General features: G+C 38.1%; 1 protein-coding gene across 2 annotated transcripts in view; it reads right to left on the reverse strand.

Moving 5' to 3' along the window:
• MORC3 (MORC family CW-type zinc finger 3) overlaps positions 1-24,548 on the reverse strand; it is a 41,651-nt gene that overhangs the window by 9,754 nt on the left and 7,349 nt on the right. Inside the window, exons 2-15 of one of the 2 annotated variants that reach the window (XM_045036634.1) lie at positions 21,679-21,751; positions 20,116-20,248; positions 19,009-19,223; positions 18,280-18,427; positions 17,939-17,992; positions 16,621-16,768; positions 14,371-14,499; positions 14,043-14,162; positions 11,340-11,437; positions 6,922-7,026; positions 4,813-4,935; positions 4,632-4,706; positions 3,557-3,602; positions 2,178-2,344 (exon numbers count right to left, since the gene is read on the reverse strand). In XM_045036634.1, coding sequence (XP_044892569.1) covers positions 2,178-2,344; positions 3,557-3,602; positions 4,632-4,706; positions 4,813-4,935; positions 6,922-7,026; positions 11,340-11,437; positions 14,043-14,162; positions 14,371-14,499; positions 16,621-16,768; positions 17,939-17,992; positions 18,280-18,427; positions 19,009-19,223; positions 20,116-20,248; positions 21,679-21,751 — 1,634 coding nt within the window. The remainder of the gene's footprint in view (positions 1-2,177; positions 2,345-3,556; positions 3,603-4,631; positions 4,707-4,812; positions 4,936-6,921; positions 7,027-11,339; positions 11,438-14,042; positions 14,163-14,370; positions 14,500-16,620; positions 16,769-17,938; positions 17,993-18,279; positions 18,428-19,008; positions 19,224-20,115; positions 20,249-21,678; positions 21,752-24,548) is intronic. The other variant, XM_023238756.2, reaches the window with a different exon arrangement.

Genomic DNA, 24,548 nt, shown 5'->3' on the forward strand with positions numbered 1-24,548 from the left:
GGTAACTTGTGTTTTCCCCTCCCGAAAAAAATTATTTTCCCTTGTGTTCTAAAATTTCATGATGTTTCTTAGAATAGATCTTTTTCTTTTTTTTTTCTTTTACGTTTATTCATTTTTGAAAGAGAGAGAGAGAGACAGTATGAGCAGGAGAGAGGTAGAGAGAGAGGGAGACACAACTCGAAGCAAGCTCTAGGCGCCACACTGTCAGGACAGAGCCCAACGTGGGGCTCGAACTCACCAATTGTGAGATCATGACCTGAGCCAAAGTCGGACACTTAGCCGACAGAACCACTCAGATGCCCCAGAATGGATCTTTCCCCAGACATTTTTGCTGAGTATTTGGTGGAAGTCTCATGCTACTTCCTCCCCTTTGTTTTCTCCGATTTCCCAATCTGAAATTCCTTTATTGAGACATTGGCCCTCCTGTATCTTGTCTTTTCCTTTTTCTACCCTCTACCTGCTTCTCTTTTCTAAGTATGTGTCTGTTCAACACCTACCCACCTCCCAGTAAATTCCAAAGGTTTCTGCTACTCCCTTTGTTTCAGTTGGTACATGTGGTGACCCCTGCCTATCTCTATGTTTCAGAGTGAGGCTGAATGGAAGCAGTGAGGGCTGGCCCTGTGATTCCAAGCGTGCTCCAACTCTCAGCACCGTCTAGGGCTTTTCTCTTGGGAGCCTGAAGAGGGGAAGAAGGAAGGGGGATTTCTTACCATTTAGTATTCAAATGTTCCCTTACCCCTCCTGTTTCAGAAGAGTGGTTCCCCCACACTGTCAGCAGTGAAACTGGCCCGAAAAGAAAATGTCTTGCCTTCTGACAGAGAAGTCACGTCAACAGACTCGGCAGGTTGTGAAGAGGTCTAGAGAGAACGACTCTTCCTTAAACTCTCAAATAAGCCTCCTGTACTCACCCATTTTCTACCTTAACAAGTACTCGGTGCTTCCGAGTTTAGAGCATGCCTGGGCTTCCATGGAGTTAATCATTTAACTGGGAGCTGCCCTATTTTTCTTACCAGGCTAATTGCTATTTATCTTTCTTAAGATTCAGTTTCGGTACCACCTTTCCACAGTCTTTGGCTTTATTCTTAAAGCTTCTGTTTTTCTCAAACTCAAATTGCAAATTCTTCAGGCTTTAAAAATTAATGAAAAATTTCTATTCTCTTCTTCTACTTGGATGGAATAAATCACTTTAAAGAATAACTTCCATTATCTTTTGTCTGTAAGCTTTACAGATTTTGTTTTTTCTTACTTTGTTTGGAACCATCTTTAAGAAGAAAAGCCAAAAATATTAAGGAGACTAGTTACAAAAAAAAATTCACACAAGTTCTTAGTTAAGTAGCAACCCAGCCCCCAAATACGCCTCTAAAATGTAGGCTACAAACAGCAAACTATTTTAGAACATGCCCTCCTGATGTATATACGCATAAAAGCAATACTTCCTAATCTTTTTGGAGGTCAAAAATCCCTGAGGATTTAATGAAGGCAATAAAACCTCTCAGAAAATCCCATCCCGCTATCTCAGAGAACCTCCTTTCGATGTTGGTTTTCCAACAAAAGACCAAGTATAATACAGTCAGTCTGATGCCCTAGTTCGTTGGTATCCTGTTTTCTTCTTCACCTGTGTTCATTCTATTCCCTCTGAATGGGCCACCTGCACAGAGAACTGCTTTTAGGATTTCAGGAACCAAGTACTGTATCTCATTACAAAGCCTTTCCTGACCAGTCAAGAGACCTAACTGTTCAATTTACATATCACTCATAACATTTCTTTCTCTCTCCCTCTCCATCCACTCATCCAACATACACAGCTTGCCACGAGCTAAGAACTTACAGGTCACACCTGACATTATAGTGTCATATACTATTAACTACTTCATGTTTTTCTTAAATACTGGTAATTCTAAAAGCAGGAACTTTCATACTATATACAATTTGAAAGAGGTGAAAATTCAATCAAATCCACAACGAATACAACTGATATTTTAAAAATTATTTTAAATAGGTGGCATAAATGGGGTGGGGGTTTTGTTTAGACAAAAAAGCAAATTAACTTATCCCTAAGACTTCTTACATGCACGGAACTACAGCTTCTCAGAAGGGCATTATTGCCACACAACGTCAAGTGAAGGCTCTGTTTAGTATTCATTCCCCAAATGGAAAAGCGCATTTTAGCCACTGACTTGTTGCTCTCGGGTTCCGACTGGGGTGAACCTCGATGGTTGTTTAGAAGTCTTGTTGTATATGTATTTGCCACTTCTGAAAGATGTCCTCTTGGAACACTTTCCTTCACGGGAGAAAAGCTCTGACTTGACACGGTGGGTGTCCGAAACAAGAGTTCAGCATTAATCTGTTGGAAGGAAAAAATGTGATCTTAAAAGGGCTTTTTTAACATGCCAAGCCCAAAACATGAGATATTATTTTCCCTTCTCCCCTTACCCAGGAAACACTAAGAACCATCCTAACCATGTAAATTCTTTATGCCACACCAGGGAACAACAAACAGGCCAATAAGCCAAATCCAGCCAAAGAATGGTTTTGCATTTTTAAAGGTGTGAACAAAAGAATACGTAACAGAGACTGTATGTGGCCCACAAAGCCTAAAATACTTACTATCTGGTCTTTTACAGCAAGATTTGCTGACCTTGTACTAATATAGGACTTGTCAAGACACAAGTAGAAATTAAGTTTTCTAAGAGAAATAAACTGAAGATAAAGTCAAAGATACTGCCTTTAGAATAAGTAAGCCCACTATTCTTTTCACCCAGTTCTGTTGTCACCTCCAAACCCTCATCCTTTACATAAGAAAATATTTCAATGCAATCAAAAGCAAACATACAATTCTGCAGCAGACCAAAGCCTCTTACACAAGAAGCACAGCGCCCTACCCACATACTCAGAAAACGCTCCTTAACCACCATTAAGCACGGAGAAAGAGATGGAAGGGCCAGGAAGAGTGGTCAACAAAGAGAAAGAAACACTGTTGCGCTCCAGGTTGGTATTAGAACATGGCTCCCCAGGGCTTCCTGGGAAGTTTCCCTGACTGCCTATGGAACAGTAAGATTCTTTTTTTTTTTTTTTTTTTTTAATTTTTTTCAACGTTTTTTATTTATTTCTGGGACAGAGAGAGACAGAGCATGAACAGGGGAGGGGCAGAGAGAGAGGGAAACACAGAATCGGAAACAGGCTCCAGGCTCCGAGCCATCAGCCCAGAGCCTGACGCGGGGCTCGAACTCACGGACCGCGAGATCGTGACCTGGCTGAAGTCGGACGCTTAACCGACTGCGCCACCCAGGCGCCCCTGGAACAGTAAGATTCTTAACCATTTGCCTTTCCTCAGAAGATGCCCCACGAAATAACAACACTGAACAGTTTGAATCAAGTTGTTGGGTTAGGAAGGAGGGGTGTAATAAAAGGAGTTATGTGAAACGAATGAATGAACACAACCACTTCAATTTGTTGTGTAACAGCTTTAATAGCAAGCTTTCAAACTCAATGTTTGCTAAACTAACCACTACCCAACATAAGACACAGCTATAAAATGGAAGGCTTAATTCATTACCCGAGGGATCATTTCTGGTTGTCGGATCCGGAATTTGTCCTTGTCTCTTAAAAAAGGAAAAAAAAAAAAAAAAAGATGAAAATGTATGTAAATTTATTTATTATTTTTCAATTGCTTCCCATTGACATACTTGCCATTTCACTGAGTCACTCAAATAGGTACACTGAACTTTGCTTCAATTTCATTATCATCAGTGGTAAGCCTTAGGCAGGAAATACTTTCCACCTCTTATCTCAGTAAGTAATGCCCTGATGTCTGCCTCAAGTTCTCCATCCTGACCAGCATTATTCTGACCTTTGAGTGGGAACACCACAACTGGCTTCTAACTGGTTTCTTTACTCCCAATTCTGCTGCTGGATTTACCCTCAAAAACAGTGCACTCTATATCAAAACCTGGAAGTTCTGCATGAACTCAGCCCCTGCATGTGGTACACTAGCCGGAAGTTCACCAGGGCTATCGTTCATTACCCAGCTTCTCCCTCCCACCTCTATTTTCCATCGTGTCCATTCACATATTTACTCTAGTTAAAGCCGAACGAATCACTGTTTCCTATACATTCTCATCCTACCCGTCCTTCAAGGCATATTATATAGATGTCTTCCTTGAATTTTCCTCATCTGGGTTTCCCTTCCCATCCCCAGCGAGAGGTCGTCTCTCCTTATGGGCTTCCCAACAGGACTGGATCGTGCCTTTTATGATACTTGTCAACTTCTCGTCAGTAATACGTACATGCCTCACCTTCCCTATTAAGGCTTAAACTCATACTGGGCAGTACTCTATGATTCATCTGTGTGTGGCCCCAAAAAGACAAACTATTCTGTATGCAAACTATCTTGTAGACAGGACAGCAATAAACAGCAGGTAAAAAAGAGTGGATACCCACACTATACTGTTAAAAAAACAAACCAAAAAAGCACCCGATATTATGCATCCACAACAAAGTCTTTTTGGGGGTCATAGTCTTCTTCGGGTTGTACGAGCATGATCTTGGAGAAACATCAACTAATGCTGCAGACCCATCGCTGGTGCTAACCTGCGCATTATTTCCCTACCGTACGTTAGCTCAACACTCACTTCTTTTTGTAGGTTTTTTCATAAGTAGGATGCACCACATCTTCATCTTCGGGTTCTTCTGGAACATCACAATTTCTAGTCAGAAAAATCACATGGGAATAACACGTCACCAGCGCCTATTCATACATCTTGAACAGTACTTTCTGCCTTTCCAAAAAGGGTACTACCAACTATATGGTACCTGAACTGTGGGTCAGGGTTATTGGAGCAATACCATTTTTCTGGAAGTTGATCTATTCCGTCTGGTAATTTTCGCCACTTTAGACAGGAATCACATTGAACCCATGTCTGATCAGGACGTTTCCTGTAACAAAACATAATATTAGCATGAAAATATGGATGCTAAGTATACTTCATTAGGTCTTCTTCATCATTTCCACAGCAAAATGCCTTATTTAATTTGTCCCCGAAATGTCCATGACACAATTATTGTCATACAGCAAATTAAAATGTTTAAGCCAACAATTTTTGTTACCTTCAAAAGATTAAAGCTAACAGGTCAATTTCAACAGACTGGGGCACCTGCATGGCTCAGTCAGTTGAGCGCTCAACTTTGGCGCAGGTCATGACTTCATGGCTCGTGAGTTTGAGCCCTGCACCAGGCTCTCTGCTGTCAGCATACAGCCTGCTTTGGATCGCTTTGGATCCTTTGTTTCCCCCTCTCTCTTTGCCCCTCCTCCGCTAGCCAGCACACAAGGTGCACGTGCACACACATACATATATGCTCTCTCTCTCTCTCTCAAAAATAAACAAACATTAAAAAAAGAGAGAGACTTAACTGTCCTACTTAAGAGCATACTATTCAATTTGTTCTCTGATAATAACTCAAAATATTGCAAACACCTTGTTTTGAAATTTATATTAAGTTAGCAATTGCAATGTCCAATCTAGTATATTAATTAGCACAACAAAACACTCAAGTACAGAAAACAGACAAGCTATTACTGTAACTTAAGCAATTTTTAATAACTGTATTACATTTTTAGCCTCTACTATAGCATATCTCTGAATATCTACGTGCATATTCTTTTACTTTATAAAGTGCTTCATAGTTTTACCATTTAAAAATTACAATGATCCTATGAATAATGTAGGTATTCATTTAACATTTAACAATTATTTATTAACAATTCATTTAATCTATGAAGACTGGGGCACCTGGGTGGCTCAGTCTGGTTAAACATCTGACTCTTGATTTTGGCTCGGGTCGTGATCTCATGATTTATGGGTTCAAGCCCCAACTCAGACTCTGTGCTATCAGCAGGGAGCCTGCTTGGGATCCTCTGTCTCTTCTGCTCCTCTCCCACTTGTACTCTCTCTCAAATAAATAAACATTTAAAAAATAGTATTTTTTAAATAAAAAAAAAATGAAGACTTCACCTTAATGCCAATAACTTTTTTATTTTTAAGTATTCTTTACTTAAGTAATCTCTACACCCCACGTGGGGCTTGAACTCACAACCCCGAGACCAAGAGTTGTATACCCTTCTGACTGAGTCAGCCAGGTGCCCCTCTACCAACACTTTTTAAATCTAGTTTTTTAAAAATGCATTTATAGTTAGATAAACTTCAAATAATCTAGAAGTTTATAAAGTAAATACAAGTCTCTTATTTTAGGAACCTACCATTGTTCGTTTTTTTAAACCCTGGCAGAATTTTCTATGCTTAAAAAACTAAAAAAAATAAAACGGGAAATTAATACACTGAATTGCATCTTTTTGTTCATTACACATCTTGGTCATCTTCCCATCAGTACACAGCTATTAGTCATAAATAGAGCTAGTACTGTGTGCTACCAGCTTGTCTGGCCTATTTTTAAGTCTTATAACTCTAGGAGGTGAGTGTTACTAAAATGTTCCCATTTTACAAGTGAAAAAGTAAACTTGTAAGAGGCCAAGTAATATGTTCAATGTTGCATCATTATTTAAGCAGAATTACAATCGAAATTCAGGTCTGCTTTAGACTCATGATCCTATTACACAAGACAAAGGTTTTTCAAACAATGAGTACAACCCATTAGTGGATCATGAAATCAATATAATGGGGCAAGACTTGCATTTTTAAAATAAGTATCAGCATGTAACATTTGGGTAAACACTATTTCATGCATCTTTTGCGTGATGTATAAATGTATATATTCATTGGTTCATTTCATGGTGTGCTGACTGGAGCTGTAGAACTTACATCTGACTATGGGTTAGTCAAAAGTTTGTGAACACTGTACAATCACTACACCCTCCCCATATCACATCTTGATATTAGAATGGTTGACATTTTTTCATGTACGTACTGAATATCTTCAACTGGCAAATTTAGAGGATATTCTGAATTTTTCTTGACTTTCATTTCATTCCAGTAATCATTCAGCTTTTCTCCTAGTGCTGCTATTGTCAGCCTTAAGAAAGAAAATCATAAAATCAATTTAAGAAAACAAAAAAAAGATAAAGATTACATCTTTGTCAAATACAGAGAAAGCACAAACAACCCAGTAATGATTGTGTGGACATTATGGGGGAGAAGGGATGATGACTCCCAAAGGTACAGTGAATAAAGAAGGCTCTTGTGGCAATTTTCTTTAAGGACATTAATAAGTTCCCTCGGAGCCTGGAGCCTGTTTCCGATTCTGTGTCTCCCTCTCTCTCTGCCCCTCCCCCGTTCATGCTCTGTCTCTGTCCCAAAAATAAATAAAAAACGTTGAAAAAAAAAAATTTAAAAAAAGAAGTTCCTAGAGGGACGCCTGGGTGGCTCAGTCGATTAAGCGTCCGACTTCGGCTCAGGTCATGATCCCGCGGTTCGTGATTTTGAGCCCCACATCTGGCTCTGTGCTGACAGCTCAGAGCCCAGAGCCTGCTTTAAATTCTGTGTCTCCCTCTCTCGGCCCCTCTCCCGCTCACACTCTCTCTCTCAAAAATAAACAAACATTAAAAAAAAAAAAAAGTTCCTAGAGCAGAGCCAGAGCCAGGACCATCTTTGAAGACACAAATTAGTAATATTTTGTGTCCTCTGTTGGGAAAATCTGCTGCAGACCACTTAGTGGGAGAATCGCAGGCTCTGAATTCCAACCCCAACCAATACAAGCTTCAAGTCAGAATAAATGTAGGCAATCGTTACCAGCAAGTATACTTCAAAATAGCTTCTGTCCCACAATTAAGACTGTCCGTTCTTCCCCAGTAAGACGTTAATAAAAAGCAAATCAATGGGATCTACTGAGATAAAGAACGCTAAGGCCATCCTTAAGCAATCACCTGAGTTCAGCACCTACTCACTCACAAGGTACAGTCAGTGTAACATTCTAAATTTAAAATAAAGCTTTCAAACTTGATATTTGAAATTTCATATTCTACACTGGCAGGCTGAATCAGATATTTCTATACCCAACCATTATCTCTCACTAAATTTTCCTCCATGATCACCTAACACATAAGCATTCAAATGAAAATGAATCTTCTCTCCCAGATATATCCCCTCCCTGCATCTCATGTTTTCAATCCCTCTTCGTCCCTTTTTCTCATCACCTCTATTCCTTAGTCCAGAAGACTGCACCCATTTCTGCTGAGAATACACCGAGGAGTGGAGCTGCGGGGTCACAGGGGTGTGCATTGATGTTTGGCTCTACTTGATAATCTAACAGTTTCCAAAACTGATCAATTCTCATACCCACTAGCAATGACGAGAGTGCCAACTGCCCTACATGCTCTTACTCATTTTAAATAACTTTTCCATTTCTGCCCATTATGATCAATACTTTTTGCATCTTGTTTTAAAAACCCACTTACTACTGGTTCTGAAAATTTTCTTGTTTCCATTTTCTGTTTCTGTCTTTCTCATTTAGGTCTAAAGTCCATCTGGTATCAATTTATTGCTACATCTGAGGCAGGAGCTATATTATCCATACAAACTGCCAATTGACCCAGCATTTTTGGAAAGATGATCATTTTCCCACTACACTATGATGTAATCTTTGTCATAAATCAGGTCATCGAATGTATAAAAAGTGGGGGGTTATTTTGGGCTTCTCCATTTCACTAGACTGTTTATCCTTTCATTAATACCACACTTGGTGAATGGCAGCTTTGTAAGTGTTGGTATTTGATAGTATTAAGTTTTCTTGCTTTGTCGTTCTTTAATGATTAAGTATCTTGACTCTTCTGACTTTCCACATAAAGTTTAGAATAAGCCTATTAATATCAACAGCAACACATACTGGCAGGGATTTTTTTTAAAAACCGGAATTATATTTATTTTGGAGAAAAACTGACATTTTATAATATTCAGCCTTCCAACTCTTAAACTTGGTATATCTACTCTTTGAGGGCTTTAATTTTACTCCACAATATTTCATAGTTTTCAATGTGTATATTGCATATTTTATTTATCCCAAAATCAAGTACTTGATTTTTTTGATACTTAGTAGGACTTCTTAAAAATTTCATGTTCTGGTTTTTAGTCATTGGTAAACAAATACACTCATTTCTGAATACTTCTTATCCAGCAACCCTAGACTACATAGTACTTAACTTGTTACTTTATTAATTCTAAATTTGTGGATTATTTTGGACTTTCTATATACTTAATACTGTCTTGTACAGGAAAGTTTTATTTCTTCCTTTCCAACCCTTGTAACTTTCACTTCTTTTTCTTCCCTTATTATTCAAGAATGGTGGATAGCAGATATCCTTGTCTCATCTTCACCCTTAAGGGTAAAGCTATCAATAATTCACCAGTAGGAATGATGCTTGGTGTTCTGTGTACATGCTCCTAATTGCTACTATGCCCTTCCATTAATCGTTTTTTAAGTGTCCCTTTTTTTTTCTAAATTACAAATTTGTGTTGTGATTTATCAAGTACTTTTTCTTAGCTATGAAAATAACCTCTGAGAGTTTTCTTTTCTCACATCAATGTGAACTGCATTGACTTTGGAATATTAAAACTACCCATGTCATCTTGGAATACACTCCAACTGGTTTTAATGTATTAATTTTTCTTTTTATATATATCACTGGATGGTATTTGCTATTATTTTAATTAAGATTTTTATATCTTGATAATGAGAGGAATCAACATAAATTTCCCTTCTTGTAATATATTCATGAGTTGACTAACAAAGTTATGTGCCCTCATAGTATGTTGTAAGTTTTCTAAAAATTGATTCAATTTCAAAGGAATGTACCCGATTCATCTAAGATGGCGAGTAATTGTTCATATTATTCTTCTGATGTTTTTGTGTCCATAGATCTGTAGTCATGTCCTCCTTTTCATTTCTGATAGTGATGATTGCTATTTTCTCTTTTTTTCCCTTTTATTGCCAGATGCTTATAGATTTTACTACTCTTATCAAAGAACAAACTTTGAGCTTTTTGATTTTTTCTGTTATGAACTTGTCTCTCAGCTTCAAATCCAGTCTTCTTTGCTCAGATTTCTGATTCTAAAACTTGATGGTGTAAGTATTTATCCTTCGGCAGCCTGAAAAATGTTAAACTGGATTAACAGGGCAACGAACTTGCTAGATGATGATAGCAGGACACATGTCCTTCATGTTCTGGTATGCGGTGTTATTGTTTGACTAGAGTCCAGTGGCCCCCCAGAGGGGCTCTAAGCTGTGTTCTCTAGCTATGCTCTGCCCCCAGCAGCCCACGACCTCCAGCAACAAAGACCAGTTCCAGTGTGCCCACATCCTTGGGCAAAGACAGGTCTCCTCTACAGAACAGCTCCAGCACACTCACACCCTCTGGCAACAGTGGACCACATCTACAGACCAGCGCTGGCCAGGCCTTCTATCAAGTTTCTTACCATGGCAGGTAGCTTGTTCCTGTGTTTGTCTGAACCTCTGTTGGGGGCGGGGGGGGGGGTGGTGGTTCCTGTCCTAGTTCCTTTATTGTCTATTCTTTTCTAACCACGAGGTAATCGTCTTTCATATCTGCTAGTTCTGGATACCTGTTGTCCTCTTTTACCCCTTCTGGTAATCACCCTCTACTATCTTAGTTAATAATCCTTAGATTAAATTATCCTCATTAAAAAAAAACAGGAGTAGGATCTGCCTCAGGAGTGAACTCTGAATGTGTACTGATTTTCTATATGTGTGTTTCCTAATTCACTGATTTTGCTCTCACCTTTATTATTTTCTTCCTTCCACTTTCTGTTTTGTTTTATTTCTGTTGTATTTATTTGAATAAAGGGCCTGTTGCATTATCTTTATCACAAATGTTCCTATGTTTACATTCTATTCCGTTATATATGCTCAATAGGAAAACTGTGCTTCCTAAAGTTATAAGTCACATTGATGGTCATATTCATCCTACGGCTTCTAACCACTCTTAAAAGATAAGAGTATTTCTGTCTAAGGCTCATAGGACAAAATTACCTTAAAGTTCCCAACTAATAAGCACAAAGTGTCAGGACATTACATAATAAATGCTGACACCAAGAAAGCAAGCACACCCTCTATGTTTTCCACAAAGCTCAGAAATACTTCATCAATAAAGATAGGAGAGAATGTATTCCTACTTGTGATGGAGTAGAATACAATTCCTAGGATGGGAGAAGATGGTTAAATGTGTTTTCTACCCATGCCTCTCACCTACCAATTTTCTTAAAGTTCTATGCTATAAAAACACCCACAAGACAGAAAAAAAAAAATTTCAGCTAAGGAAAAGTTATGAAAGTATTTCTAAAACTGTAAAAAACCAGTAACTTAAATAGGTAACATACCTGTACTCATTAGTATAGTCAAAATCTTGTTTATTATGAGTTGGCTTTAGGAAATTACACTCTATAATTCCCACCACTCCAACACCCATGTTGTTTGCCTGAAAGAGAAAATAAAATCAGTGTTTTAAGCATAAGACATGATACTCAACATGATTACCCTTCCACAAGGATTTACAATTTGTACGAAACATTTTTCTACATTTTATGTCATGATTCTTAGAAAATTTCAATTGAAAAGTAGTGTCTCGTAGATAATTTTACTTTTCTAGAAGTTAATTCCCAAATATATTAGAGCCTTCCTCCAAAACACTTTCACTGTTGTCAAATATCCATTTAGACAAGTATTACCCACAATTTTATCCAAGAGAAACAGACCACCTCTACTGGAATGTATTTCTTACATAGCAGAAACCACAACTAACTCCTTTCTATATCCACAAAGACTAGCAAAAAAAAAAAAAAAAAAAAAAAAAAAAGCCAAAAGTTTGCTAGATAAAAATTAAAATCATTTATCCAAAGTTACACATCTAGTTGTTAATGGTGATGGAATAAAAACCTAGGTCAGTTGAAGTCAAGTTATTTTAAAAATGCTGCTAGCAAAAATATTGAACTCAAAGTATATGAGTCACATATTCTGATTACCTATGTGTGATGAGCAAGTGTATTTTACTCACAATTGTAGCAGAGTCTACAAAAGGAAAAAGTGGAAGAATATATAACTTACGTAGCGAAAATGTTCATAAACAGAGCAACTATAGAAGAAACCATGCAAAACTAACCATAATCCCACTCTACCAAAACCATCAGTGGTTTGTCTCATTCGATCAGTAAACCACAATAGCCTTCAATGTGTGGGTCCTGTTTGCCTCCTTTCGAGCCTCATCTTCTTGCCTCTCTCCCATTACTCTCCGACTTAACATCTGCCCCCAGGCAGAGCAAACTACTCCCTTAATGAGGTCATGTTCTCAGAAGCCTCTTTCCCTTCCTGGGCAGATATTTTTCTCTGCCTGGGAAACCCTTGCCAGACTTTCAACACAATAACATCAACTAAGACTCCATCACCATGCTCTCCAAAAAGCTTCTTCTGATGCTTCCGACTTGTACTACAGTCCCCTCACCAGAAAGAGCTCTGAGAGCATGCTCTGTACCTTATCATCTTTTTATTCTGATCATTTAGCATGGCAAATCCTATCAAATATCTGACACCTATTTAAAAACTGTTTATTGAGTTCAAAGAATGCAAATACTATAAGGCAAATCCATCACCTGGTAGAGAAAAATAAAAGTTGGCTGTAAAAGCCTATTTTTTACCAGGTCAAGCTTAACCAGAAATTATACACAATGCAAACATAATTGGGTTGGAAAAATGGGCTGTGTACCTTACTTTGGTCATTTCATCAATGATAAAAGAAAAAAATAATTAATATTCTGTCACAGATACACGGTTTCTTTTGAAAACCAAAGCACCTGAGAAATAAGGCTTATTACCAAAAATGAATTTCCAATTACCAGTGAAATTTAGTGACTTTAATTATAGAATACTTCTGTTGAAAATCACTAGTTGGATTATAAATGAAAATTCGTTTTTTAAATGTGATTGATACTGCATATCATGGTTGCCATATTTCTGTATTTATTTATTTTTTAATGTTTTATTTCTTTGAGAATGAGACAGCATGAGCTGGGGGAGGGGCAGAGAGAGGGAGGAGGGGAGAGAGAGAGAGAATTCCAAGCAGGCTCCAACACAGAGCCCAACAAAGGGCTCAATCCCATGAACCATGAGATCATGACCTGAGCCAAAACCAAGAGTTGGATGCTTAACTGACTGAGCCACCCAGGCACCCCTCTACATTTATTTTTTGACTGAAATTAGTGGTTACCAAGAAGAGCCCAACAAAGTTTATTTACTTTTGCAAAAATGCTATATTCGGGACTTGTGTCGACGTAAAACATGTAACACAGTTACAACCCTTACTACATAATACTGAAGATAAACCCACACTATTATACTGTGTAGAGCTCACATCATTCTACAAAGAATTTAGAATGAAATAAGATGAACAGAAAATGAAAACCATGGAACTGGAAAACAAAATATGCCTAGACATAAAACCTTTAACAAACTTGATTTTCAGAACTTAGCACTCAGTTCTTAACACATACACCCCCAAAAAACCTTTCTGTGAAAACATGTTTAAGGATGAACAAACAAGCATAGTGTGGGTAATGTTCTTCAACCTAAATTGAATTCTACAACAGAAGCGGTTTAGGAGGAAGGCCTAATATCTTTGGGAATTAACTCCAGAGAAGTACTCACCTATATGATCCTGTTTTTCTGGCTATTGAGTCAGGACTAAATAAAACCAATTTCATCCCAGGAATAATCACGGATCCATATCCAGATGCAGTCAAAAGATCTGCATCCGGGCCCAAGATCCATACTCGTTTTAGGTCTGGGCAAGTTACCTAACTTATTGGCCCCAATTTTCTCAACTGTAAAACAGAGATAAAATATTCTGTCCCCCTCGTAAGATTATTTGGACCAAATGGGAAATACAAAAGTATTTTAAGTTCAAGTGCCACACCAACATCATTAAACACATTGACACTTAAAAGTTATTACACAAAGCATGTTATTTCACATTTGACCCAGTAACATGGTATTTTAACTTTATAAAAGATATTTTCAGATCTACAGCTTACCCTTAACTGACATCCAACTTTTTCATAAGCTTTGATGAGTCTATTTCTGTGATACATCATTATCCCATAATGGTCTTTATTTCTGCAGTTGAATCCAAATGTAATTCTCACTGTTTTAGTCTTAAATGTTAAGGAAAATTCTGAACATGCCACCTCACTTCCTTCAAATCATCCTTTCTAAGTCATTTTTTAATGAATCCCAAAGTGCATAAAAAAGGGCAAAGTTGGAGAGGACTCCATAACCAGAATAAAAGGAGAAAGGGGGAAGAGGAATACACTTTATTAATGTGTCTTTATATGGCGTCATAAAAAGGAAGATAAAGGATACTAAAAACTTGGGTCGATAAACATCACGTTCAATGTAGGCAAGACTCTTTGAAACCAGCTGTGTCTTCACCTTCTGTCCACGTAATATTATCTGCATTCTTGGCTTTAGATACAATATACTGCAGTAAGCCTGAAAAGACACACAATAATATCTGTCTTTTCCAAATAATTACCCACAAATGTGTTCAACTTTACTGATATATGTATTTAGGAAGAAAACTATGACCTCGCTTTGATAAAAGACCCATGAACTCTTCAACAATACAGACTATAAAGCTGTTATTGGTTAACATTTGATTGCTCTTCTTTAAAAATGAAACTCAATATACTAAAGCCAGAGAAATGGTTTGCAGAAAACAATCTATTGACCTATACAAATGCCATATTAAATTGCAAATAAACTTTTCAAAAAGTTACAAAACGGCGCATGTGGTATGATCTCATTTTAATTTTTTTTTAATGCACAAATGTACAAAAAAAGGGACTATATTTTCTGACTCTTCTGTCAAATATATATATTGCTATACATTTTAATTTTTGTTAATGTTTATTTTTGAGAAAGAAAGAAAGCGAACAAGCGCAGGGCAGAGAAAGGGAGACACAGAATCCAAAGTAGGCTGAGCTGTCAGCACCGAGCCCAACATGGGACTCAAACCCACCAACCGTGAGACCATGACCTGAGCCAAAGTCAGTTGCTTAACTGACTGAGCTACCAAGGCACCCCTATTGCTATTATATTTTATTTACTATTTTTTAAATTTTCTTTCTTAATGTTTATTTATTTTTGAGAGAGAGACAGAGAGCGAGTGAGCGCACAAGCAAGAGAGAGGCAGAGAAAGGGAGACACAGAACCCTAAGCAGGCTCCAGGCTCTGAGGTGTCAGCACAGAGCCCAACACAGGGCTCAAACCCACGAAGTGTGAGATCATGACCTGAGTGGAAGTCGGACACTCAACCAACTGAGACACCCAGGTGCCCTGACTGCTATTATATTTTAAAAGTAGCAATAAATTTATTTAGGCAAAAATGACAAAAAATCTAATACAGACAAAAGGGTCTATTACATACTTCAAAAGGAAAATATCATAAATAATATACCAACACTTATGCTGAGTAAATAAGCTTAGTTTTTTCAATTTTTTTCAAAATTGAGTTGTAACAATCAGCAGGAATCTAAAAGTGTTTTCAATTTTTTTTTTTTAAGTTAGTTTGTCTATCTATCTATCTATCTAATCTCTATACCCAATGTGGGGCTTGAACTCACGACCCTTGAGATCAAGAGTTGCATGCTCTTCCAACTGAACCAGCCAGGCACCCATTTTCAATTTTTTTTTTTTTAAGAGAGAGAGAACTCGCAAGTGGGAGAGGGAAGAAAGGGAGAGGGAGAAAGAAAGGGAGAGGGAGAGGAAGAAAGAGAATCCCAAGCAGGCTCTGCGCCAACACAGAGCTTAGATCCCAACACATGGGCTTAGATCCCATGACCCTGAGATCATGACCTGAGCCACACCATCTATTCTGACTGCCTCTGGACCTGTTTCATAAGTGAGCAAGATTTTCATACTTCAATAATGTTTTGGGGTATATATCAAGGAATACTTAAATATCTTACATTGTAACTGTTAAGATCTCCAAAAGTTACATGGTAAACCTGTAAATGTCAAATGTATCCTCAGCTTGGGGTTATGGAATAATCTCAGCACAAAAGGTAAAGGGAAAAGTCAGTATTATATGTCTTATCACAGTGAATAAAAAAAAAATTCTTTTTATATCCTACTGTTGTTTGATTATTAATTTCTTCAATCTTAAAAACATATTCATTTCCAGGTCTAATGTCAAAGGCATTTATCACAAAACCGTATTAATACATAGGATCTGTAGTCTATAAATAATTTACTGCTTTGGGATGTAAATTAAGATGTGTGTATGTGTGTTCTCGGACATTTTAAATTTAAAAAACAATTGGTATTTTTGATTGAATCAATCACTATGGCTATCATAGGACATACTGATTCTAGGATTCCTAATTCAAATAATGTAACCACACAGTGAAAGAACTACAAGTGCTATTAGACCTGATGACTTTGCAATTAAAAAACCATTTTCTGAGCCAAATACAACCACCAATGCGCTCATGAAAAGTTAAATAAATTGGTTCTGAGGTACTTTCACTGACAGCATTTATAACATAAGCAGAAAATGTAATTTCCATCATTTGCTGATTCTCCCATGTCCAGAAAGAGTTGAATACATACCCTCAGGGAATAGTCACTCTCAGGGGCAATTTGGTCCATCCTTTCTTGTTTCTTGTACCCCTTCTTCCCTGTTGTCTCATCCAAATCTTCAGGAATTCTGATGTCATATTTATCCTTATCAAAATCAAACTCTGTTGCGCTTTTGTAGCTATAAAAACAATTTTTTGAAGGAGGTCAATTTTACCTTCACGGCAAGATAAGCAAATACACTGCTAACAAAACAAAACACCTACCCACGGCAGATGTCCTGGTTGGGGGAGGGAGACAAAAGCAAGGGAAAAATGAAAGAACAGGAATCTAGAAAGATGCAGAAAAACTGTATTCACCCTCACACCGCTGGTGGGAGTGTCAAATGGTAGAGCCACTCCAGAAACATTCTGGCAGTTTCTTAAAAAACTAAACAGGCAACTACCATATGAGCCAGCAATTACACTCCTGAGCATTTACCTTGGAAAAAGGAAGATTACATTCCATGAAAACCTGTGCATAAATGTTTACAGCTGTATTTGTAATAACCCAAAATGGTAAAAACCCAGATGTGCTCTAACTAGTGAATGGTTAAACACAGTGCTCCACGTATACAGTACAACACTACTCAGCAAGGAAAAGGGAGCAAATTACTGACACACACAAGAACCCAGATGCATCTCCAGAGAAATATGATGAGTGAAAAAAGCCAATCCCAAAAGGTTTCACACTGTAGGATTCTATTCATATGACATTCTCAAAATGACAAAGTTACAGAAATGGAAGACGTGTTAGAGGTTGTCAGGGATGAAGGAGGGAGTGGGTGTGGATACAAAAGGCCAACATGAGAGATCACTGTGGTGATGAAAATGTCCCATATCTTGACTCTACCAATGTCATTATCAACACTACTGCACTACAGTTTTGCAAGATGCTGCCACTGGGGGAAACTGGATGAAGGGTACACGAGGTCCATTATTTATGCACAGGAATGTGCAAGTATCTCAAAATAAAAAGTGTAAATAAAAAAAAAAGAGGGGAGTGAGGATGGGAGGGGCATGAAAGAAAAAGCAAGAAGAAGGGGAATACGGGAGATCAGGAAAGATTTAAAGTGAAAGTATTTTAGGCTTACCACTCAATTTGTGCTTTATTCATATCATTCTATGTGTCTAGGTATCAACATTAACACATTCATCCAAGGTTTTAAAAAATCTTATTTGCAAATGATTTTATCCTCACAAAGATACAAAACCTTAACAATCCAGAGGCCTCATCCACGTTACTTTTGTCACCAGATGTTAAGTCATGCTTAGCTTTAAGTCACAGACAAAGACTTCGCTACCTCACTTACACAGGTCGGGGCTCGTCAGGTGAGATATTATCTTCCCATTTCTTTTGCTTGTTTCTTTTTGAGGAGAGGGACAGAATAACAAAGTGAGAATTGGCCTCTCTGGATACTGAATATGCAGGGCTAGGAAATTTAGTTTTAATAATATGAAATTACCTCGAGTTGAAGCCAAAGTGGCCTCAATAAAACACCCATGGAAAAGACAAATCATGACCTATGCCAAAAAATGAGTACCTTCCCAAGTATTTCTATTCTGTATGACCACGGATCAATAGAACACAACTATTTTTACACAAACAGTCCACCTCCCACACACATAATCACTGGTTCAGGTCGATATTTACCTTCTAAGGTTCCAAATGATGATCCTTGTCCCCTTCTTACCCATAATAGCATCAAGTTCTGCCAGTAATTTCTGTTCCGTAGAAAACAGAGAATGTTCCAGAATTGCTGCAAGGCTTGCTTTGGATTCTGCTAAATTTATCATCTGTCGTATATCCTAAGTTAAAGACTTAGAACAACAACATATTTTTCACAATTGAAGTATGCGAACTCAAATTTCGGTAACAACAACAACAAAAAACTATTTCCTAAATTAATATCTAAGTTTTGAAACGACAGTCTGATTTCAGATGAACACCAAGAAAGATGAAGTAGAAGCAAGTTTATTATGATTCCTAATTTCATAGTTCCTAATATCTGAATGTGTTTTATAAAGACACAGAGGACATTTTCCTAAAGATATCTTGCTTCTCACGGTCATTAGGGGAAATTCCAAGGCAGACCACACATCTTATTAGACACGATACAACTGAAATACAGAGGAGAGCTACAGGAAGCTGCACGCAGAACACAGCCACCTTGCGTTAGGGGTTTCTAAGGCACAATTCCAAAGGAAGAGAGAAAGGGACAAAGGGCTGCCTCAGATGTTAAGAGGCAACGGACTGGAACAAGAGCTACAATGCACACTGTGGTTGAAAAATGAGAATCGAGAGGAGGGCAAAAGGAGGGAATGGTTCACAATATTTCTTCAGAGTTTCTCCACAGTTTCTATTTCAAAATCAAAAGGATATGGTGTTTGTTGAATGCCACAATTGGGACAACAACATGTTCTGCTTTTATGACTTCCAAGTAGGTCTGAGACAAGAAGCCCACACTCATGCTTTCTCCGTTTTTGGTAAATACAATTGCATCTTTACCCAAACGCATAGAACCTGACTTGAAGCCATTCCCATACAAGCCAACTGGGACGTGACCATTCATGGTGACTTTGTCACTGAAGCCAAAGCTGAAAAGAAAACGAAAAGGATTTTTAAAATAAGTACGTATAATCTTCATTTTCTTAATTCAAAACCTGTAACATCAAGTAAAAAACCTGGGTGTAAATGTTAGACTCAGCCTTTCTAGTTGCATTTTGAGGTGTTTCCCCATCTTTGAAAAGAAGAAAACTAAACCCATGCTGCAGGGCATAAGGGTGACACACGCTGAACCAGGAGGAGCTCCTTGCCTGGCACACCCTGTCCCAACGGCTGAGTTCTCAGGTGGGCTCGTGGGACCCTTGAGATTTCACCCCACGGTATTTTAGATATGTCTAAATGTGAACGATTTTCTGAATCTGAGCAAGCCCACTGCGGTATGATTACTAACGGCGCCAAGTGGAGTTTCTGGCAACGCAACATGTATTTGAGAGACAGCGGAAAGGGCTTGGCTGCCACATTTCTCTACTCTGTATACCTGGACTACGTACCTCAGTTTCCCTTTGAGGCACATATGGCTGCATACTGACATCCTATTCTACGACCCTAGAGCCCAAGGCTTTGTGACTATTTTATCTTGCTTCCTTACACTCCGAATCCCTTTAAAATTACTCCCCACCAAAAGTGGCATTTTATTGGCAATACTGGCTAAAACTAATTAACGCTAGACTGTAAATAACTGCCATCAGTGTTACCACTCTAAAGGAACGGTGGAATTTTAGGTAAGTCAGACGTGGTGGGGGAGGGGGAGGATGGTAGGGCTTGTCTAATAATCAGCAGAAGATGATGGGAAGACTTGAGAGCACACAGGGCACTGTGGGTACCACATGTGTTTAAAAACCAAAAACTACAGGCGATTAAGTATGACACCGGAAACCCCTGGATAAAAGCAAGGTTTTCAAGAAATGTGACACTCTGACATACCTTAGCATTTTGTGTAATTTATCTGAAGTCATACCATTCCCATTATCAGTGAATGTCAAGCATATATGGTCATTTATCACCGTTTTGTCAATCCATATCTGTTTAGCGTTCACATCGGGATCGTAAGCATTATCTGAGAAACAAAAGTTTTGAGAAACTCTAACTTTGCATTTTGAAAGAACAATCAGTTCAGTAAAAGCCTTTAACAGGCAATCTATTTTTCAAAAATTTTAAAAACCGCAATGCTTAGGGAACTCCTAAGACTTGAAAACACGACCCTAAACCGTACCTTGCTGTACGTGATTCATTCACCAATCAATACAGAGTTAACTCTCTCCAAAGCCCTCCATTTGTTACACAGAGAACAAAGATTGGTACCAACTGTACTGAAAAAGTACAAACGAGAAGAATCACCGCGCCAAATCGATGATCAAGACAGGGAGGTCTTCTTCTGTCCGAAGAACCAGCCCGGCTATCGAGTGAGAAACTGAGAGCTGAGTAGCACTACACGTTGAGGCAGAGGGAATGCCACGAGTTATTGAATAAATTAGAAAGCAGTGATGTTTTCTGGTAAACTGGACACACAGATGAAGGTTTACCTTTTACACCGTTGTTCAAATTGTGGCCCTCTCATTCTAACCAAAGTTTCTGGTGGCTTTTATATTTCTATGATCTCTGTACAGATCCTCACTTAACACTCTTGTTTAGCAAACACTCTTGTTTGTCTCAGAATAGGGAAGGAGGAAGGAATATGAAAGAAAGAAAGAAAGAAAGAAAGAAAGAAAGAAAGAAAGAAAGAAAGAAAGAAAGAAGGAAAGAAAAGGAAAGAAAGGTGAAAAAAATGTCAACAGAAGCAGTAATAACATCAGCTTTCAAACTAAGTTCCACCGGAATATCCCTGACTAAAATTACTTTCTGAGGTATTTTGAAATCTTTAGGACTAAACACAAATAATGGTTCTCAAACTATCCTTCCATAAGGGAGCCTACAATTAAAATAAAATAATCTTTTTAATCAGCCACTTCAGGAAAAACACTCTCCTGCATGAATCTTCCAGAGGAAAAAATCATGACCCATCATGCAAATGTGATCCCAGTCATGCCTCTTTTCTCCTGCTCATTAAAACACTATTAAAATACAATTCTATACCCAATCATTCTATTGGAGGAAACAATAACTTATTATCACAAATCAAACGTAACATTAATCCCCCTACTTGCTAACATCAGAAAAATCCTTTGTTACACATATTTCCAACGATTAAAAACCACAATTCCCATTTTTGCAATAGATCAATTTCTTTTATAATCATAATTACACTACTTTCAACATGTTTTATGAATTTGGCAAAATATTTTAATACTAATACAGGGAAAGTTGAGGAACAATTAATTTGACATTGATCTGAATAGCTGTTATACTAGATAACCTTTACCAATGGTTATCATTCAAGATCCATCTGTTTTATTAAACAGCACATTTGCATATTATTTTGCAATGAAAAGTTTTTTAAAACTTCACTTACAAGCAACAGATTATACATGAAATGTCAATTTTACATACCTATTAATTCAGCAACTGCACTGAATGGCCAAGTGTGACTAGTAGAATTTGTATGTAAAAACTTCGGGCAAAGCTGAAACAAACCAATGATTCATGTAAATTAATTCAAGTCTTACTTTTGAGACAGAAACCAATATAATTTTCTGTCCCTGTATTAAACAATTCTGAGACCAAGTAAAACTTATAGCTGCTTGCTTCAGGATATACGTGGAAGATGTAACCGAGATATAAGATTCTTGGAAGGCTGTGTGAAACTACTGAATAGTTCACTCATCAAGACTTGCCTTAAAACTCTTGCCTCCTCGGGTCCACCATTCCAAAGCTATGATATCATAAACTGCCCAATCAGAAAGTTACCCCCCTTACAAGACTTACCTCAAAATTGCTGTGAAAACACAACTAAGATCTTGCCAATGGGGTGTTTTCTCCTGGGTGGCTCAGTCGGTTAAGTGACTGACTTCGGCTCAGGTCATGATCCCACGGTTCGTGGGTTCGAGCCCTGCGTCCAGCTCTGTGCTGAACGCTTGCTCAGAGCCTAGAGCCTGGAGCCTGCTTTGGATTCTGTGTTTCCTTCTCTCTCTGCCCCTACCTCACTTGTGCTCTCTCACTCTGTCTCTCAAAAATAAATAAATGTAATAAAAAAATTTTTTTAAATAAACTTCACATATTAATCAACAGGCTTTTCTAGTGGTCTTTTGGAAAATCAGTATTTGATACCTTATTATTTATTCCAAGTTCATTACAGTTAAAACTGCAGGAGTGGAGTAATATACATTTATCAACCATTTTTACAGAATGTCAAAAGAAGTTCAAGTGAAACAAACGTTACTGATTTCCAAGGATTTTAGGTCTGATTTTATTCACAGTAATACAGTATAGAAGACTACACCAATCACCCTCATGCTACAGAGGATTCTCCAAAATTCCTTAGAAATACAGATATCAAATGTATAAAAATGTACAAGCGGCTTTGAAAGGCCGAGGCTGGAAAATTTCAATATGCAGAGAATTTCCACGCAATCGGTATTTTATGTTCCTTTTAAACAGATCAGCTCACATTTAAAGGAAAAAAAAGAGAGTGGACACTTTAAGATGAAGAGCTCTGGAAATGGGATGAGATTATACATCAAACCAGCTGTGTCTGCAGTGTTCAGCTGCCGCCACAAGGTGTCAGAAAGAGGTCGACTTTTCCTCTATCTGCACTAGACTTTAAACGATCCCCAAGCATTCATTCACCATCAGCCTGAAGTACACATGTGAGAAATGAAATTCTTTGGAAGAGCAGTCTTCAGACGGGAGCAGGGCACACATTCATGTAATGTGGAATGCAAGTAGCTCAGACTTTCTACGGCATACATTACAACGAGTTTTTAATAAAAATCAATTTCCAGATCTTCACCCTGCACAAGAGACCTTTTCTCAAATTAATCTACCTGAGGACCGTGCCAGGACCAGCCATCAGGAGGCTCTTCACATCCCAGCCCCTCCCCCTGAGCAATTACCAGGCTACCAGTTACAGAAGAATGGTACAGTCCTCACCTGTTCTAATTTTATAAAGGGGCAGGGCTTTAGAGTGTGAAACCACTACCAAAGGAGAGGATTAATTAACCACCAAAATCCCTTAGAGCATTTATCTTTGCTCTATGTTATACATTCTGTTAGACATGAAGTCTGGAGTTAGAAATGGTACAATTTGAATTTTAGATGTATGAACAGAATGTGATAGTGGTAATGTCAATTTTCATGTAATGTCTTCAGCCTACACATCAGTTCCAAACTGACACAGCACACATCGTTCTTGAGCAAGAATCCCAGGAGAGCAAAGCAAAGGCGGCATCAGTAAGAAATAATGAATAGCAAACAGTGGTTTTCTGGATCTCTAAACATAAGCAATTATTTTCAGCTATTCTTTAAAAATTTTTTTTTAATGTTTATTTATTTATTTTGAGAGAGAGGGAGAGAGACAGCAAATATGCAGGTGGGGGAAGGGAAGGAGAGATAGGGAGAGAGAGAATCCCAAGCAGGCTCTGCACTGTCAGCACACAGCCCAACGCGAAGCTCAAACTATGAGATCGTGACCTGAGCCGAAATGAAGAGTCAGATGCGTAACCAACTGAGCCAGCCAGGTGCCCCTCACCTATTCTTAATTCTCAACTCTAAGTTGGGAACATGTCATTAGCTAGGAGGGGGGGGAAAAACACCCTGGGGCAGCCAAAGCAGTAATAGATAGACGCGCGCACACACACACACGCACGCACACGCTCACGCACACACGCACACGCGCGCTGACACGTAGAACAGAGTATGCTTAACTAGGTGTGTGATCTTGGGCAAGAAGCTTAACCTCTGTGCCTCAAGTTCTGTCATCTATAATAATGAGGATGACAATCATATCAGCTTACCAGGCTGTTAAGAATATTAAGTAACTTAATATTTGTAAAACGCTCAGGAGACCAAGAGAAACATAGTAAGTACTGTGTGAGTTCTTTAAAAAAAAAGTTAAGTATTCCTTAACGACACAACTGAGCTCCTATAAAAATAAAAATGAGGAAAATCCTTAATGGCTTCAAGTAAAGAAGGAATTAAAAATAAGATTTGATAATGAGGATGCAATGAGTGACTGGAATACAAAGGTTTTGGTTTTAATTGTGACTCAGAGATAGATTTGGAAGTAAATGCCCCTCTCCCCACTCCTCTTCCCCTCCATTAGCAGAGGAGGGGTGGGAATCTGCTTAATGGGAAGCTTGTCTGTTTGGATCTGGATGCTTAAAAAAAAAAAAGTGTAACACGAAGTTCTGTAAAAAGAGGCATGCCTTCGCTTGGGTTAAGTGTTTCAATTTATATAACCTGCAGAACCACTAGGGAGACAC

The sequence above is a fragment of the Felis catus genome, chromosome C2 (genome assembly GCF_018350175.1).
Source record: "Felis catus isolate Fca126 chromosome C2, F.catus_Fca126_mat1.0, whole genome shotgun sequence".
In the NCBI taxonomy this organism is placed as follows: domain Eukaryota; kingdom Metazoa; phylum Chordata; class Mammalia; order Carnivora; family Felidae; genus Felis; species Felis catus.